General features: G+C 60.7%; 1 protein-coding gene across 4 annotated transcripts in view; it reads right to left on the bottom strand.

Annotated features, from left to right (window-relative positions):
• The window catches only part of SYT7 (synaptotagmin 7), a 60,674-nt gene that overhangs the window by 4,510 nt on the left and 38,070 nt on the right, over positions 1-18,094 (bottom strand). For 2 of the 4 annotated variants that reach the window (XM_076001830.1, XM_076001831.1), the window contains 6 exons: positions 14,585-14,707; positions 9,865-10,000; positions 5,503-5,773; positions 2,160-2,329; positions 1,708-1,822; positions 1,020-1,219 (listed from right to left, as the gene is read on the bottom strand). In XM_076001830.1, coding sequence (XP_075857945.1) covers positions 1,020-1,219; positions 1,708-1,822; positions 2,160-2,329; positions 5,503-5,773; positions 9,865-10,000; positions 14,585-14,707 — 1,015 coding nt within the window. The remainder of the gene's footprint in view (positions 1-1,019; positions 1,220-1,707; positions 1,823-2,159; positions 2,330-5,502; positions 5,774-9,864; positions 10,001-14,584; positions 14,708-18,094) is intronic. The other 2 variants (XM_012778282.2, XM_012778284.2) reach the window with 1 other exon arrangement.

Here is an 18,094-nt window from a genome sequence, read left to right as displayed (position 1 = left end):
ACTCTCACCACTAAACTGCAAATAAACCCAGGAATAGACATTTCAAAGTAGAAAAGTGGAAGGGTTTATGTCACAGAATCACATCCTGGAAAAAAATCAATGTATAAATTTGGCGAATATGTGTTAAGAAGAGGTTACTTTCTACAGGACTGTCCACATATTTCAGGCAATTCTTAAACCACCCTGTGAAATTCTGTAGGGTCACTATTAGTGGTTCCATTTTACAGATGAGAACACTGAAGCTTGGACAGGCCGAGCAACTCCTTCAAGGTTACGCAGTTGTTTATTGGCAGAGGAGGTGGGAACCTAAGTCAGTTTCTTTGGAGTCTGACTACTGCTCTCAACACCGCCTCCCCTCCCTCGCCCTGTGCACATGGGACCCTGGGAACACCATGCGACGGTCACTGCCCTAAGAGTCCTACCCAGAAAACCTTCCTTTGAGATCCAGGGCATTTCTCTCTCCCACTTCCTTTTTTTTTTTTTTTTTTTTTTTTTTGAGACAGAGTCTCTTTGTTGCCCAGGCTAGAGTGAGTGCCGTGGTGTCAGCCCAGCTCACAACAAACCTCAAACTCCTGGGCTCAAGTGATCCTCCTGCCTCAGCCTCCCAAGTAGCTGGGACTACAGGCATGCAACACCATGCCCGGCTAATTTTTTCTATGTGTATTAGTTGGCCAATTAATTTCTTTCTATTTATAGTAGAGACGAGGTCCCGCTCTTGCTCAGGCTGGTTTTGAACACCTGGCCTCCAGCAATCCACCCACCCCGGCCTCCCAGAGTGCTAGTCCCACTTCCTTCTTTCCCTGCTCTTCCAGAAGTCTGTCCTGAGCTCACCAACCCACAGGAGGACACCTAGGGAGGAAGCTCAGGGAGGGTCTGATCCAGTCCCCCATTTTTAGATGAAGAAATGGAGGCCCAAGAAGGGAAGGGCCTGGCCCCGAGCCCTCCTGGTGCCCACCACTCCCCCTGCCGCTGCTTCTGAGGCACCAGCTGTGTGCGCCACACCGCCTGCCCTGCCCTACCTTGCCGATGACGTCGTTGCGGCTGAGCCTGTCCTTGTCCATGACGGTGATGATGATGGTCGTCTCCCTCAGCTTTTCCGTGGGGATATCGAAGGCAAAGGACTCGTTGAAGATGGGGTTCAGGTTCCTCTTCATCGTCACCGTCTTCTTTTTCTCCACCCGCTTGTCCTTGTACATCAGCCACACCTTCACGTAGGGGTCTGGGGGCGGTAGGGAAGGGTCAGAGGGACAGCGGGTGGGGCCCCAGGTGTGGAAGCCGAGGCAGGAGGGGCCGTACGCGTTTCACAGGGGGTGAGAAAAGGCCCGGCAGGCAGGCACAAGAGAGACCTGGGAGTGTCATCGGGCGGACCTCAGCCACCGCCTCGTGCCTTCCCGTTCACACGAAAGAGGAAACCCAGCCCCAGAGAGGCCAGGTCTTGCCCGAAGTCACAGACAAGTGGCGTCAGAGCTGGGGCTAGAACCCAGGTCTTCCCGCCACAGTGATTCTGGGAAAGACAGTCCACACGAGGCCAGCCCTGAGGGTGCTCCAAAGCGGCCACCAAGGTCTCCAGGGTGGAGGAGCTGGGATCAGGGGGAGGGGTGCGAGGTGACAGTCACAGCGCAGACCCTGCTGTCCACATCCAGTGCAACGCCCGTGTCCCCAGGACCCCCCGGCCCGCCAGTCCTCTGCCGTGAGGAGCCCCAGCACCTGATGTGCCCCCGATGTCCATGGCTTTGAGGTTCCGGGCTTTGATGATGTTCACGATGATGGAGTTGGCAGAGGGGTTGTAGCAGAGGGACAAGAGCAGCTCCCCTCGGCTCCCCTGCAGGGGGACAACAGGGTGGGTGTGGGGATGGTTGGGGAGCTCTCTGGTTGTCCCAACTGCCACTAGGTGCCTTGTGCCCTGATCTGGGAGCTTACCCATCTCTCTGTCACCTCTGTCCCACTGCCTCCCTCATCTGGCAGTCTGCACGCTGCCCCCCTCCCAGGGCCCCGGTTCCTGGAACAGACCACCGGGTTCTTCCTCACAGACCAGGGGAGGCCCCAGCGCCCCGTGCGGTGCTCAGGCTGCTGTGGGGGCTCTGCTCCCTGGGGCTGCCCACCTGCACCCCGCCACAGCCCGAGCCCCTCCAGCCAAGGCCCCCCAGCGGGGTCCTTACACTCCCATCGCTGCATGGCTTCAGATCCTTCCAGAAGGTCTGCATCTGGGTCAGGTCCACCTTGTTGAGGGGGATGGACACCTCCCCAATGGGGTCGTTGCGGCTAAAGCGGTCGTAGTCCAGGACTTGGAGGTAGAGGACCCTCTGCACCACCTTCTCGTAGGGAAAGCCTGGGGGATGGACGAGTGCCAGTGAAGAGGGAACGAGGGGGCCACGCAGGCCGAGGGGGAGGTGGCAGGCCCTCTGCCCTCCCGCTGCCGCCCCACCTAGGCCAGCGGGCCACGCCTGGCTGCAATTAGACCCACCCGACTGGGGAGCTAGCAAGAGCTGTTATTGTCTCACGGGTTATCGCTCAACAATTCTCCAAGGTGGATGGTATCTTGTCCATTTTACAGATGAGGAAACTGAGGCCCAGGTGGCTTGCCCAAAGTCCAACAGCTAATAAACAGCAGAACTGGGATCATCCACACACTCCTTCACCTGTGTCCTTCTTGGCGGCCGGGCAGTAGCCCCTCGCTCTCTGGGCAGCCTACTACCTACTATACTGAGGCAAGCGTGGCCCAGTGGCTCCTCCTGGGGTGGCCGCAGCTGCCAGAACCTAGGCCCCAGGGGCACTCAGGGCACAGGGAAACGGCCAAGGCATCAGCTCAGGAGAGGACAGGTGTCCCGTGTCCCCCGCCCTCCTCCCCTCCTTCCAATGCATCAGTCTGTCCTTCCGCTCTTCCTCCCGCAGCTGTCCCCTTCTCACTGCCACCTCCCTCGTCCAAGCCACTGGCACCCCTTGCCTAGACAGCCACAAGCGCCTCCGAATGCCCTCCCTGCCTCCATGCGCTGTCCTACGGCCCATTCTCAACACGGCAGCCAGAGTGACCTTTTAAAAATAGAAATCACATCATGACACTCTCCTGCTTACAGCCGCTCAATGGTTCCCGGTGCACTCAGGATAAAAGCCGGGCACCCTACCTTGGCTTCCAGTCCCCCCACAGTCTGGCCCGGCCGTCCTCTCCCTGCCTGTCTTGTGACCGCTTTCGCAGAGGCTGGCTCCAGCCCCCTCGGCCCCCGCGCTGGCCCTGCGACAGCCTCAGGGCCTGGCACACGCTGGCCTCCACCACACCCCCTCCCGGCCGTCCTCATCCCTCAGGTCCCAGCTCTTCCTGACGCCCCGGGGCCGTGTCGGATCCCCTGCTACACGCTCTGGCGCTTTCCTTTCGAAAGGCGTGGTGAGAGCCGCAACAGCGATTTCTCCTTGGTTACTGCCCGGCTCTCCCAGTAGGCCAGGAGTTCCAGGAAGGCATCTCTATTATCAACCTCTGGGTCCCAGCGTCTAACACCGTTTTTGGCACGTAGTAGGCACTCGACGAACATTTGTTAAGTGAATAAATAATGGAACGGATGAATGAATGCCAGCGAGCTGCCTGGTGGAGCCGCAGGAACGTGCTCAGGTGAAGCGGGAGCCACGAGATGGGGCTGGCCTGGGAGGAGCAGGGGAGGCCTGAGGCCAGGAGATCCTGACCCCGGGCTGAGCAGGAAGGAGAGGACACCTAACACCTCCGCTGCCCGGTGGCGCAGAGGAAGGAAAGGAAGAGCTCCGGCGCAGTCTAGCACCTGCACCCAGGCGCTGGAAGCACACAGGAGCCCGTGCAGGAGCAGCGAGCTGAAACAGCAGATCCTTCAAATTCGTTCAGGGCCCCTTTCCTTATATTAAGGGAAAGCTATGAGTTATTCATCTCAGACTTCCCCAGGGCCCCTGCTCAGGTGATCCCTGGCACCTATTCAGGAGAAATGAATGAGGACAAGTGTTTGGGGAATGTTGGGGGCTCCAAGAGGTCCCAGCACCTGAGTTAGCACTCTTTAAAACCAGAGGAGGTAGGCTCCAATCTGGCAAACTCCTACTCATCCACCAGAACCCATCTTGAATGGCCCCTCTTCTGGGAAGTTTTCTTCAGCACCACCAAGGTGAGCTCACACTGGGCTCCCACAGCTCCTGTCATGCTGTGCATGGCGTAATTATCTGCACATCAAGTCCTCCATTGTACCAGGGGTGCCTTGAGGGCCGTAACTCAGTGACTCATTGTTTTCTGCGTTCCCACTACCCAGGAGAGTGGCCAGCTCACAGCTGATGCTGGTACATGACTTCGGAAGGGATGGGTGGACTGGGGCTCTGCCCATCAACCTCGCCCCGCCAGCTGGCTACACACACCTCGAGACAGCCCAGCCGCTCGCTGGTTGTGCTGTCTCTAAACTGGCCCCACACTGACCTGGGGGACCAAAGTCTAGCAAACACGTGGGCATCCATTGCTCATCCTCAGTGACTTATTAGTGGGTGAGCAAGCCGTCACCTTGCAGAAGGGGTGGAGCACACAGTGGCTGGGAGAGAAGACGGGGAAAGGTCCCTGGGGGTACACACCGAAGGTTCTGGAAAGCAGGGCTCCGGGCAGTTGGATTAGGGCTTGACTCTCACTGGCTGAACCAGGCTTTCAGGAAAGGCTTATGGCTTCTCTAAGCGGCGTCCTAGCACCCAAAGGCCCTGGGACAGAAATTGCTCCCTAATCACATGCCCAGCTTCCTGGTTACCTTGAATCCTCAGAGATAAGAGAGAAGGGTGGGGCCTTCGGAGAGGGCTTGCAGGAGAGAGACAGGACATTTGTCTCGGCCACCTGCAGACAGGGTCAGGGCCCTGTTCCCATCCCATGCAGGGGAGGGTCAGCAACAGATGGAGTGTGTTTTTTAACAACCTGGTCTCAAGCATTTTCTAGGTGTCAGGTACTGCTCTAAGTGCTTTTATAACGTAGTAATTTGTTTAATCCTCGCTTTATTATTATCTCTATTTTATAGATGAAGAAACCAAGGCAGAGAGAGGTTCAGGAACTCGCCCAAGATCACACAGCTAGTAAGTGGCAGAGCTGGGATTCGAACCCAGGCAGCCTGGGCCACAGCCTGTGCTCGTAACACCACACTCTGGATGCTCCACCTCTGAATTCCATGGGTGCCTCCCTCCCCCCCAGGCCTCCTTAAGAGGAGCTCTGTGACTGGGCTGAAATGCCAGGTGGTGGCTGTGACACTGGCTCTACTGGGCTCCTATGACCTGCTCTCAGCTAGACACAAAATGAGTCAGGTTAACCAGCCCAAGATACATGCCTGTGGGTGTGTATAGGTGTGTGTGTGTGTATCTGTACACGTGCACGCATGCAAGTGTGCACACTGCATACCTGCTTGCATGTGTGCTTGTGTACCTGCAGGTGTATGTATGCACATGTTTGTGCATGTGGCCATGTGTGTGGCTGGGTGGGGACAGCTGGACAGCAAGAGTGACCATGGGTGGGGAGGGTGGCACCAGCCTCACCTTCAAAGAGGAAGGTCTCGTTCCAGTGGGGGTTCAGGTTCTTCCGCTTCACCTTGGTCTCCAGCTTGTGCTTCTTGTCTGGCAGCAGGTAGATCTTGACAAAGGGGTCGCTGGTGCCGCTGAAGTCCTTGGCCGGCAGCTCCTGGGCCTTCATGATCTTCACGGTGAGCGTGGACTCCTGGAAGTTGTAGCCGACGCTGAACTGGATCCGGCCCAGGTTCTCTCGGCTGCAGCCCTCGTGGGCCTCGTCCTCCTCGGAGCCTGGGGAGAGCTGGGGGCGGGGGAGAGGCCAGCAGGGTTGGGGGGGACCCTGCTGTCCCCAGGCCCCCACTGCAGCCCGGCACGGTTGAGAGGACTCCTTGTGCCGAGGCAAATCCAGCTGCTTAGAGCTTCCCTCTCCTTCTGGTCACAGTGTGGGGCTTTGCAGGCTAGCTGGGGTGGCCTGTCCCACAGTTACCTCCAGCGGGGGACGCTCGGGCCAAGGGCAAGTGCCTTGACCAAGGTCTCCCAGGGAGGGAGGTAAAGAGGGAACAGAGCGGGACGGTCCTGTGTCATGAACCACAGAGCAGTGCATGGCGCCCCACTTCCCAGCCTCTCCTCACAACCCTGGGTCTGCCTCCTTCCCAAGCTCCAGCACGGGCTGCCTCGGCCGCCTGGGCCCCAGCTGCCCAGTGGGTGTGGGGTTCCTGAGCTCCCCTCTGCCACTGCCCCTCCCACGGCGCTGCAGGGCCCAGTGTGGGGCACACCTACACAATCCCGGGCTATACAACAGATGCGGGAGGTCGCTCGCATCTCAAAAGAGTTTACTGCAATATTTCTTTGCAAAGTGACTCTCTGGGGTGCTGAGAATGATGTGATTTATAAAAGGAGAGAGGCAAGTTTTCAGGAGCAACGTCTATTTGTGTGAAGCAGAGTCACCAGGGACGAGAAAAATACAGATTCCCCAGGCTGCGTCCCCAGGCAGTCGGACCACGCGGGGCTGGTGGGGGTGTGGGCGTCAACATCGTCTCAAAGGCGCTTCAGGTGCCTGCATTGCTCACGGGGACTGAGGACCGCTGGAAGGCAGGGCACGTGGGCTGACCCGGCAATGGATGGTCACACAGAGGTGGGGTGCATGTCACATTCCCAAATGACATTGAAAAACAGGAAGCAGTTGGGACGAGGGTCTCCCAGCCAAATGTCTGAGTCTGTGGCTGCTCACCAGGAGTACCTGGAGGTTTTAGGACCCTGCCCACCCTCCGCTGTCTGGGCCAGCCCCAGACGACCCCCAACAACAGACCCCGTCTGGGGGGTCCACATGGCCCAGGCATCTCTGTCTGGTGATTGGACGAGGGCCCAGAGTGGCACCCAGGGTACCTGGTTAAGATGAAACCTCAGGCACCTGTTTTCTCTCCCCTCCTTCCCCTGCAGAAACCTCTGTGCCCCATCCTGCATTCTGGAGAGGTAGCCCTGGGTCTGAAATACTAAATAACACACATAATAGCAATGCATACAGTGTGCACCTACCATGGCATTACATCGCCTTCTTACTGAACCCTGACAACACCAAGGCAAGGCAGCTGAGGAGAACGGCTCAGAGAGGTTAAGTCACATGCCCGAGATTGCACAGCAGTGTGGACCCTCTCTGCCTTAAAAACCTGCTCCTTCCGCCCGAGCAGGCCCACCCCCAGGGCAAGGGTGAGATTTCCCCACCAGCTGGCGAGGACTCAGCCACACCAGGTGAAAAGCTTCCAAGTCACACTCACAATAAATAGTAACTACAGGCCTGGCAGGCCGCCTGGGGCACCAGGCCCTGCCCTGTGCCACATGCTGTGCTCTCATTTACTCCTTACAACACCCCAGCGAGGCAGGCACTCCCGTGTTCCAGTTGTGCTTAGGAGCACCGAGAGGTTAGGTGACTGGCCTGAGTCACTTGTGATTGAACGGCCAGTCGGAACTGAACCCAGGCCGGTGGCTGGCAATCCCAGGCAGTGGCCCTTCCGCCTGCCCCTGGCTCTCGCACTCAGATCGGGGCTGCGGCTTCGCCCTGGCCCTGCCTTGTGTGTGTGAGCTGCCTCAAAGCGGAAGAGGGTCCTTCCATGGATTCACTGAGCGGCCAGTCCGTGCCACCCAGGAAGCCCCCCAGGCCCACCGAGAACGTGGCTTCCCTGCCCAGAGCCTGCTCCCCCGGCTCCTTCCCTCTGCTCCCAGCAGCCTGCTCCCTCTGGGCCTGCTTCTGCACCTGCAGCAAGGGGACCGTGGGGCCTACCGCACGAGGTCCTGGGAGGGTCAAATGGGTGCAGCATGTCCCTTCCATGTCCTGCTCTGCGAGGGACGGACAGCCTGGGGTGTGGCGTGAGTAGACAGTGCCAGCAAAGACCACCTGCCTCTTCCCTTCCTTCTGAAGTTGAGGTGGAGTCGCTGGCGACAGGAGCCCCGGTGGCCCCAGCCCCACCTGAAGTCCCTCTGGTCACTTGGTGCTTGGGTCCCAAACATGGTGGCCTGGGGGAGGCCTGGGCTGGCCAGGTGGGCTTCACCTGGAAAGGAGGCAGCGGCTCTCCCGGCCTTCCTAAGCCCTAAGTATCCAGCCGGGGCAGTGGGCAGAGCCACCTCCAAGGCAACCAGGCTGTCCACCGCTGCCACGACCCAGGAGGGCTGCCTGCACCCCAGCCCCAGGGGAAGCCAGCCTCAACAAGCAGCAAGCGGCCCCTGTGCCGGGCAGGAGTGCCCCTCTGATGGGTGAGGCCCGGCCTCCTGTCGGACACCCCCGCCTCTCAGTTCCTTCTCTGGCCACCTCTGGGTTTCCTGACCCCCAGCCTCCATAGCCCGGGGCTTGGAGATCAGGACAGGCTAAGGTCACATCGGGCTTATTCTGTCCTGCTTATCTTATCATCGCCATAAATGTCAATGGCCGGGCTTTGGCACAGGCCTGGGCAATTAGACTCTGCCTTTCCACCTCTGAGCATCCGCAGAGCACACGAGAGGGACGTGGGGCCGGGACTTCCTTCCGCCCCTCCCTGGGGACAGCCAGGGGAAGGCCAGCCGGCGAAAGGGCCTTCTGGGAACCTGGCTTCTGTAACGATTTCGGACTCTGACAGAGGCAGGGCGGGCCGTGGCCACGGCCCATCCAGAGGGCCGCCCTACCTGGGCGGGGAGGTGGAAGGAGGGCAGGGGAGGGCCAGGCATGCAGGCGACTGAGGGTGGCGAGGAGGGGAGAGGCAGGGAGGCTCCGGGCAGTGAGCTCTGGGATGGGGAAAATCTGATGCTCTGATCCAGATCCCAGAGAAATGCGGACCCCCGGGCCCCGCCTAAAGCCCGCTGACTGGGCATCTGCCCTAACAAGGTTCCCCAGCGACTCACGCGCACACAGCAAGTCGAGAAACCCCGGGCTAGAAGCAGCAGCCGACGGGTGGCTGGGGCTGGCCGGAACCCTGCGTGGCAGAGGGTGGGGGTGGGCGGCCACAAGGGCCTCAGGGAGGGTGTGGGCTGCGGTGCCGTGGGTGAGGGGCTGAGAACCCCCAGGCCCGCTTCCCTTTCTCTACAGGAGGGAAGGGGACCAAGATGCCTTGTCCGAGGCCACGTCCAGTAAGAACAGAGCAGGTGTTGGGTTCCCAGCCTCACGCAGGCCCTCTTCCGAGTCTTCCTGGGACTTCTAAGCTGCCAGACCCAGAACCGCTTCCTGCCTGCAAATCGCCAGTGTTTCCTCCCCCTGCGGCTGTGGCCCCTCTGGGGGCTCTTTGGAAGGTGGGGGGGGCTCACTGCCACCCCCAGGTGCCATGGGAGCCAAGACCTCTGCCTGGGACGAGGGTCCTGCAGGTAGGGCGCGAACATGGTGTGGACAGGAACGCCCGGCACAGCCGTCCCCTCACAGGAGTCAGGGCCCGTGGGCTCCTGCCCGCCTCTTCTCTTGGGGCCTCTGAGCAACGGGGAACGGGGCAGGTTGCTGGCGTGGGGGTGTGAGACCCGCTGGGCTGGGGGCTCTGGCCCAGACCTCCGCTCAGGAAGATGCCACTCTGAGGGAGGGACACCTTCTGCCCTAAGTCCTCTGCCCCCAGCCTCTCCATCTAGGGTGGTAAAGCTGTCTTGCATGAGGAGGTTTCCTTAGGCCCTTTCTATAGAAAGGGATCAGAGGAGGATGGGCATTCCTATTCTCACTCGACAAATGAGGAAACTGAGGCATGGAGACACTGTTCTGGAGAAAGAGCTGGGAAAAGAACCCAGGCCTTGCACCCTCAGTCACCAGGTGCTGAGTGTCACCACGCTGGGCCTGGCTCTCCAGGCTACATTTGACCCTCATGGGCCACCGCTGTGCCAGCCCTGGCTTGCACACGTGCCCCGGCCTCCCAGCCCAGCTGCTCCAGGGGCGGGGCTCCCCCTTCTCACCATGAGCATCTCGCTGGTGAGGGAGTTGACGAGGTCCGAGACGGAGGAGTGTGGCTCGGTCCGGCGGTCAGACTCATCATGGGGCGTCTGGCCCGGTACCGGGGCTGTGCTCACCGGCTTCCCTCCTGCAGGCAACCTGGGGGTGGGGAGTCCAAATGAGCCCAGGTTGGGGGTGGGCTGGGCTGGGCACCCCGGCCTGGGGAGCGGCAGGACCTTCTCTGAGGACCCCAGCGGCTGCCACCTCCTGGGCCGGCAGGAGTGGCACTCTTGTCCACGGGAGGCCTGGTTTTCCCTGGAGACCAGCGCTCGGCCCATCCTCCTTGCAGCCTCCGCCCTTGGGGGCTCTGGCTTAACTACCCGCGTGCGGGCTGTTTTGGGGTGCTCTCACACTTCCTGCTCCCCAGAAGCTCCACCCCCCAGTTACTGGCTTGCCCCCTCCTGCCTGCCCTCGCCTGGGAGGAGGCTCGTCGCAGAGGCCCCGCGTGGCGTGGCGTGTCCAGGTGCCTCTCTGCGTCACTACCCTTTGCAAACAGCCCAGTGTCTGCCTCCCAGGCGCCGCCTGTGTTTGCTCTTCCCACCCTCCAGACTCAAGACTGACCAGGTGGGGCCAGGCCCACTGTCCACACAGGTCTGTCCAGCAGGACTGTCTATGATGGCGGAAGTGTCCTGTATCCGTGCCATCCAGTGCAGCAGCCACTAGCTGCATGTGGCGATTGAGCATTTGCAATGTGGCCAGTGCGACGGAGAGCTAACTTCTCACTGTATTTAATGCAAACTCATTTAGGTTTACAGCCCATATGGGACAGGGCAAGCCTACGCCACTCACCCCCCTGTCCCCACCCTCCCCCACTCTGCAGGTTCTCACCCAGGGGCAGAGGAAGACGGGTGCCACCATAAGCCCTGCGTGCACCTGACTCCATGCCGTTCCCAAGACGCTGGGCTCTCCGGCCCAGGCCTCGGTGGTGAGCCCAGGCTGCATCCACCTGGGGCTCAGGAAGGGGGCACTAAACGCCTGCCCAGGGACCAGGCTGGAACGTCCCATGAGGAGGAAGAGAGGTGGGGGTAGGCAGCAAGGAGGACACAGGGCACTGCAGCATGAGGCTCGGGACAGGCTAAAATAGAACAGCTTTGAGAGCACAGAGCCACACAGGCTGGACACAAGCCATGGCCCTCTGACATGGACCCGCCACCAGCACACCGGCAGCCACCACAGGCACAGACAGACATGCGCGGAATGTGCCAGGCCCTGGAGAGGGGACCCCAGGAGCCCGCAGCGGGGCGTGCACACACGGGCACACAGAGGCATGCACGCACGCACACACACACGCACAAATGCACACGAGCCCCACAGACACACCCCGAGGAGTGGGGAGGGATGGCACGGGCAACCAGCAGGTCGACCAGGGCAGCTCAGTGACACACATACAGCAACAGGCACACTCAGATCCCTGGAGGAAACATTCGGGGAGACCCAGGCATGCCACGCGTGCACAAATGGGGACAGACTAGAACAGAAAAAGCAGGGAGCGGTTTCAGGGACAGACACCCTGATGATCTGATACACAATACACCTGCTGGGTAAACCTGGCCTTGCCTCAACAACACGGGAACGCCCACCCCGCCCCGCGACACACACGCCCCTTCCCAGAGGCGCGGGCCTGGCAGCACACGCTCCGGAGCACACGAGCGCCTTGCACCCCTGGACACACACACACACGCACGCACGCACGTGTGGACATGTGTTCACGTAGACAGGCACGGGGAGGGGGAGGAGCTGAAACAGCTGGAGAGGTAAAGTCAGGTTAGAGAGAGGGCGGGCGGAGGGAAAGCGCGAGGTTGACTGCTGGAGGTATGAGAAAGTCGCGGTTATTTTGGCCACTGCCAAGCAGCCTGGGAAAGACGGTCAGCGCCACTGAAGCTGTCGGAGGTCACAGGACAGAGAGACAGAGGCGAAAGGCACAGAGAGAGGCAGAGGCCGAGGCCGAGGGGCCCGTCACCGGCCCGGGGCAGCCTGTGAGGAGCAGATGGGAGGAGGAGACAGAGGGAGAGAGGGGCTGAGAAAGGTTAGTCGGAGACGTGAGAGGCTGCCGGGTGGACGAGGGGACAGGAGGAGCGAGCGGCCAGAGAGGAGGCGGGCACACACACCGCGACAGAGGAACATGGTGGCTTCAGGGCAAGGAGAGCAATGGGGGTGGCCTGGTCCCCGCCCTGCCCCGCCTCCCACTCGGGGTGGGGGTGGGCCACGGTGGAAACCATTTGGATCCCAAGGAGCAATGGAGGGAGGATGGCGGACAGCACGGGTGGGCCGGGTGCGGGCGGAATGGCTGAGGGTGGAATGGCACAGCAGTGCGTGGGAGCCAGGGCCACCGGGGCCGCCCTCCCCCCACAGCCCACAGGCACTCTGCAGGGCGGGGGCTTCAGGGCCACCAAGAATCATGTGGGCTGAGACAGCGGCCCACCCGCCTGCCTCCTGTTGCTCGCTGGACACACGCCCACCTGGCTCGGGACCTGGAGTGGCCACTCCTCTGCATGGGCCCTTGTCTCCCACGAGCCTGCTGCTAACAGACCAAGGGGACTGAATGTCCTCCCCAGTGACAGCCAAGGGGTCAGCTGGGGTGGGAAGGGTGGGGCTAGGGACAGCAGGGCAGGCCCTGGGTTTTGAGGGAAAAGCTGACGAGGAGGGGACAGCTGGTCCAAGGCCACTACTCCAAGCTCTAAGGATCCAGGCACCCAGAGTGGCGGAGTCCTAAGGTGCCTGGTGGGTGGTGCCGATGTCAAGCTTTGCCATGGGGAGGGTCTGCTGGGAAAGGGGCACTCGATTCCGGACACCCCGTGAGAAATGAGTTTCCAGGATGGGTGGCATGAGCAGGTGGGAATGGCACGTGTCAACCAGAAAGTGAGGCGCAGGGTGGGGGGTCGAGGGCCTGTGGCCTCCACCTCCACACCCACTTTTCCTGGGAAGGCAGGGGACAAGCTGATGTAATGATCAGATGGGGGTGTTAAAATATGGAGGGAGAGCCAAGTGACTGGGAGGTAAAAATAGGCTGTGGTGACAATGGAGCCATTAATTAACACATGGGTGATGTGAAATCTCGTTTCCAGCCTGCATCTGCTCCCTCACACTTCACACCTTTCAGGACTAGGGCCTCAGGTTCTTACCCCACCCTCTACATCTCTTGCCTGCAACCCCCACCTCCCTGTGGCCTGCAGCACCTGTCCAGCACCTCGTTGCAGCTCCTGTAGGGCCCAGGTGGGTTGGAGGTGCAGACTCTGCTCCTCCTGTACCCCCAGACATGGACTCAGGGCCTGACACCATCTGTGCCACCAAGTGACAGAATTGGTCCCTCTCTCCGGGGACTTCCCGATTTGCCCACCATAGACATGCAGCGGTGGATTCAGGACGGGAGTGAGAGGGCTGGTCTCCAGAAGCCACCAGAGGGACAGGCCAGTCAGCTTTCTAACCTTCCCCCACCGACAGCCCCTGGCAGCAGCCTGGGACAGTCCCTTCCTGCCCCTGAGGGCCAATTCATGAGCCTCAGGATCACTTGTCCAAGCAGTCCCTGCCCAGCTTATAGGATCTGACAAGTGCCCCAGCCCCAAGGCCCGCTGTCCTCATTACACACTCAGTATGTCTGAGCCGGGATGGCCATGCCTTAGAGGTCACCCTGTCCAAGCCTTCCTTGGACAGACGAGGAAGCAGAGCCCAGAGAGGGCTGCGACCTGCCCGAGGTTGCAGAGTGCGGCCCTGGCAGAACCAGAGCTAGAGGGCAGGTGTCATGGCCACCGGGCTGCACGCTCTCCTGCAGGCCTTGGGTCTGATGGGAAGCAGGCCCGAGCGAGGTGACAAGCCCCCACCCATCCTGGGGGCTATAGGAGTATGGTCGGTACAGCCTAAGGCCAGGTGGGTTGAGGTGGCCGCACCAGGCGCAGGATGGCTTCACCCTTGTGACGACCTCCGACCCTTCCCCTTCCCCATGAGCAGTCCCCACCTCCTTCCTGAGACAGGGGACAGGAGGAGATGCTTCCCTCCCTGAATTCCTGCTGGCCGAGGCTACGGCAGTGTAAATGCCCAGCCCTCTGCTGTGGCCACACAAGCCACTCCCGGTTTCCAGGGCCCTGAGGGCCAGCAGCGCTGCCTCGGGCCCCTACCCTGGTGTCCCAGGCTCAGGCTGCCCTTCTGGTTCCTTCTGGTCACCAGGCCTCTCCCATGTTGCAGACCCTCCCACCAGGGGCTCTTCTTCCATCAGCCGAGCAGCCCAAGGGACCTCCAGGCAAGAGGGAGGTTGAGGGGGCGGGGATGAGGGAGGCCAGGCTGGCGCCCCTTCCCTGACATCCCCCCCACCCGCCAACCGCCAGAGAAACAGGGATTTCCGGGCGGTGGGGACAGACATGAGAGATGGAGAGGGCAGCGAGGAGCCAAGCGGGAAGATGGGGCAGAAAAGGCTGGCTTGCTCCGGGCCAGGGCAAGCATGCCGGGGAGCAGGCTTGATCCAGAATGGTCCCAGGATGGCCACGAGTGGCCTCAGACCCAAGGGACATCCCCGAGGTGGCCTCGTGTGAGGGCACCAGCTGGGGAGGAGGCTCGCTGTCCCGCTCCAGCAGCCGCTGAAGGCACCACCGCCTCGTCCAGCAGCCGGGCCAGTCAAGGCGGGCGGCCTCTCCGCGCCTCCTTCTCTGCCGCTGCCGCCGCCGCCGCAGGCCCTCTCGCCTGTGCTCGTACCTCTTGTCCCCCTGAGCGCTCTGGTTCTGCTGGGTTCCTGGGTTTTGCAGGTCAGGGATATTGGCAAAGTCATCCTGTTCCGAAAGCCCTAAGACCAAGGATAGCACCACCATCCGGCCTTCCCTGCCCGGGGTGGGCAGCCCACCAGCCGGGGTGAAACGAGGAGGCCCCGCAGGCGGGGGCGGGGGTGGGAAAGGAGAGAGAAAGAGAGACAGAGACAGAGACAAAGAGAGAGAAGAAAAAAGCGTAAGAAACTGGCCCTGCAGGAAAGAAACCAAACTTCAGCACTGTCAACAGTGGAACGGAGTGGGTGGAGGCAGGGAGGGGGGCGTGGCAGGGAGGTGTCTAAGGCCTGAACCCGGCAGTCTCCACCAAGAGCAAGATTCTCTGGAGCAAACCAGGAAGGCAAACCAGAGGCCTGCAGAGTCAGCCCGTGGCTGGGACAATCCCAGGGAACACGCGTGGGGAAGGCTGGGGGAATGAGGCTCTGGGACAAGGCAGATGTCCAAAGGCGAATTCATCCCCAGCTGAACTAGCTCTGACCAGCTGGGCCACCGGGAGAAGAGGGAGGGCTCTGTAGCCCTCTTGCACGGGCACTGAGCGGGCAGGTTTGGGTTCCCAGCTGGGAGGGCCTGATAAAGTTCTGAAATCCAAGGGGCACTGCACCCTGTGCTTATGGAAGACCTTCACAGACAACTCTGGGTCATGGTCACCCAGATGTCCTTGAAGCCCAGAGGGGTCTAGAAGCTCCCTCTGCCAGGCTCCTGCATATACAAGCCCATCAGAGGAGAATGAAAGTCCCTTCTGGTATATGGTGTCCCGGCCATAATGGGCCATCTCCTGTGTCCTCCTGCCTGGAGATCCAGAGAATGACCACCAAGGCCCCTGGGGCCAGTTCAAGGGCTTTTCACCGGAGCAGCAGTCCAGAAGGCACCAAGACGCAAAGGCAGAAAGTGCAGGCACTTGGCAGGGTCTGGAGAAGTCCTGGCAGTGCTGCAGGAAGCCGCGCCTGCGGCGAGAGGTGGTGCTTGGAGGGAGACAGTCAAGGCAGAGTGAGGACGAGGCGAGAGGTGGTGCTTGGACATGTGGGCAGCAGCGTGGGCCCCGGGGCCAAGATGCCACACCTTTAGCATGGGGCGTTCTCAGAGGACCACTGGGCAACTGCCCAGGGGCTTTGTGGGGTCGCCTGCATTTCCCAGGGAGGAAAAGGAAGCGTCAGTGGCCTGCTGCCCCTCAAAACCATCAGAGTCCGTGAGTGTTTTCCAGGGGCTTTGTGCAGCCCGTGCAGTGCTGGGTCTCTCATCAGAACAAAGGGAGGAGGATTCTCAGACCAGGCAGGCACAAAAGCATGTCTCAAGATGGGCCAAGAGACAGATGGTAGGGCTGGCAGAATGTTCCAGAAGGGAGAGGATCCTGGTACAGGAAGTCTAACTCCAACCACCACGAAGGCAGGCAAGGTTTAGAGAGGAAGAACTGGCCGTGGTTATTCCTCTGAGAGGCTGTCGGAAGGGAACTCACACAGGAGGACGGCGTCTGAACTGAGGGTCGGGGGCACGGGGTCCCGGAGAACCGGGCACGCCACTGGGGGCCGAGCGGGGGCTCAGAGGCTGCAGCACCGTCCTGTCTTTGCGCCTCTGTCCCGGGCACAGTTACTCCAGGCCCACACTTGCGCTGGCATCTAACTTTTGGGGAACAACTCCCCCTTCCCTCAGGACAAATCCTTGTTTCTCTGTTCTCTGCCCATGGGCACTGTCAGAGTTGGTAAAATTCCATTTGGCTGCCTGGGAGCTAGTTGTGCTGAGGGAAGGCGAACCCAATGAAAACAACATGTTTTTCCCTGGTTAATGCAGTTTTCAGATACTCCTTTTGCTCTTCTTAAAAACAGAATGGCTCCTCTGCAAAATACCCACGTCGTCACTCTCTCCAGCTTTGGGGACCGCAAGGGCGGGAGTCAGGGGAGAAGCTGGCGGGGCGGGGGTGTCACCCACCAGGCAGGAGGGATGTGCCTTCCCTTTGGAGGGAGGGAGGGGCCTGGGGGGCCTGGAGGGCCCTGTCAGCCCAACTCTCCAGTGGGGCCACCAGCGCTTGGGGCAAGGGAAGAGACTCACAAGTGTGGCAGCTAAATTGTAAGGCAGGGGTCGGCAAAGGATGGCCCACACGCCAAGAATGGTTTTTACATTTTTAAAGGGCTGTTTAAAAATGGAGATCACATGTGTCCCACAAGGCCTAAGCTACTTATCATCTGGCCCTTTCTAGGAAAAGTCTGCCGACCCTGCTGCCAGGGACTTCGGTGGAGAAGGTGGGGGTGGGGTGAGTGCTGGAGGGGGCTGGCAGCCGGGGGGCACAAGTGCTGCCATGGGGAGCAGAAGCGTGGGCCAGAGGACGTTGGTGCACGAGTGACACTCGTCAAACCCTGGCTGCCTAGGAAGGCGGTGGGCAAGGAAGAGTTGGCATCCAGTCTCTGCCTGCAGCTGGGAAGGGCCCAGGGATCCCCCTGGCCCGGTCTGGGGGCTGCTGGGATGGGAAGCAGGGTGGGGACTGTGCCAAGAGCAGCCTGCGGTCAGGAGCAGCAGAGGGGTACAGGAGCCCCTGGCTCTCAGTTCTGTTCACGCCACGGCAGAACCAATTCCCTAGCCTCTTCCTTGTCCACGGCAGGGCCACAGCCTCTGTCTCAAAACAAACTGCCAGCTGGAGGGCAGCAGGCTGTGCTGGGCATCGTGCCTAGCTGGATTCCTGAGGGTCCTTGGTGGGGTAGAGCTCCAGGGGACATGCTGCTCCAATCTGCCAAGGAGAGTCACAGGCAGTGTGTCCTGCTGGGCTGGGGCCCCTGGCACAGGTGTGGGAGGCTGGTACGGTAGGTCCTCTTCCGGTACACGCCTCTCCCAGGGTAGCGCTCCCGTCTGCCCCGGAGGCTCTGCTGAGCCGGACCTCGCCTTCCCCTCCCCCTCCCTTTGTCCGCTCCCAGGTTTGGGGCGCTGGTCACCTGCTCCATGAGACTTGCCCAGCTAAACCTGGGCGATGGGAATAACCCCCAGAGCCTGGAAGGAAGTTTGTATTAGGCTGGCGGGTGGGTGACACCAGGGACTTCAGCCCAGACGTGTCTTGGGCTCTGAGAGTGAGAGCAGATGCCCAGAGGGATGCCGGGGAGGGGCGCCTGGGTAGGGCTCCTCCAGGTGAGGGCAGGGGCAGGGGGGTGAGTGGCCAGGGGACTGGTTAAGGTCAGACACTGACTGTGTGTTGTCACTTCTCAGACCTGCACACTTGAAAGAAAACTCTGATTCAGAAATAATATTTTCTAAGGGTTTAGGGGACATCTCAGGTTTGTCCTTGGGATGGGTCGTTACGGGCAGGAGCTGGAGGACAGGTGGCTACAGAAGGTCAGAGAGATGGGGGCAGGGCTGATGGCAGGGACAGGGACAGGGGAAGTGAGAGGGCAGGAGGAGCAGAGTCGGGTTTCAGGGAAAGAGTAAATGGAGAGGAGGAGGTGCCCTGGAGACCGAGTGGAGTGAA

Source organism: Microcebus murinus, chromosome 4 (genome assembly GCF_040939455.1).
Source record: "Microcebus murinus isolate Inina chromosome 4, M.murinus_Inina_mat1.0, whole genome shotgun sequence".
NCBI classification, from domain to species: domain Eukaryota; kingdom Metazoa; phylum Chordata; class Mammalia; order Primates; family Cheirogaleidae; genus Microcebus; species Microcebus murinus.
Note: the sequence above shows the minus strand (reverse complement) of the source record. Positions and strands in the feature narration are given on the sequence as shown.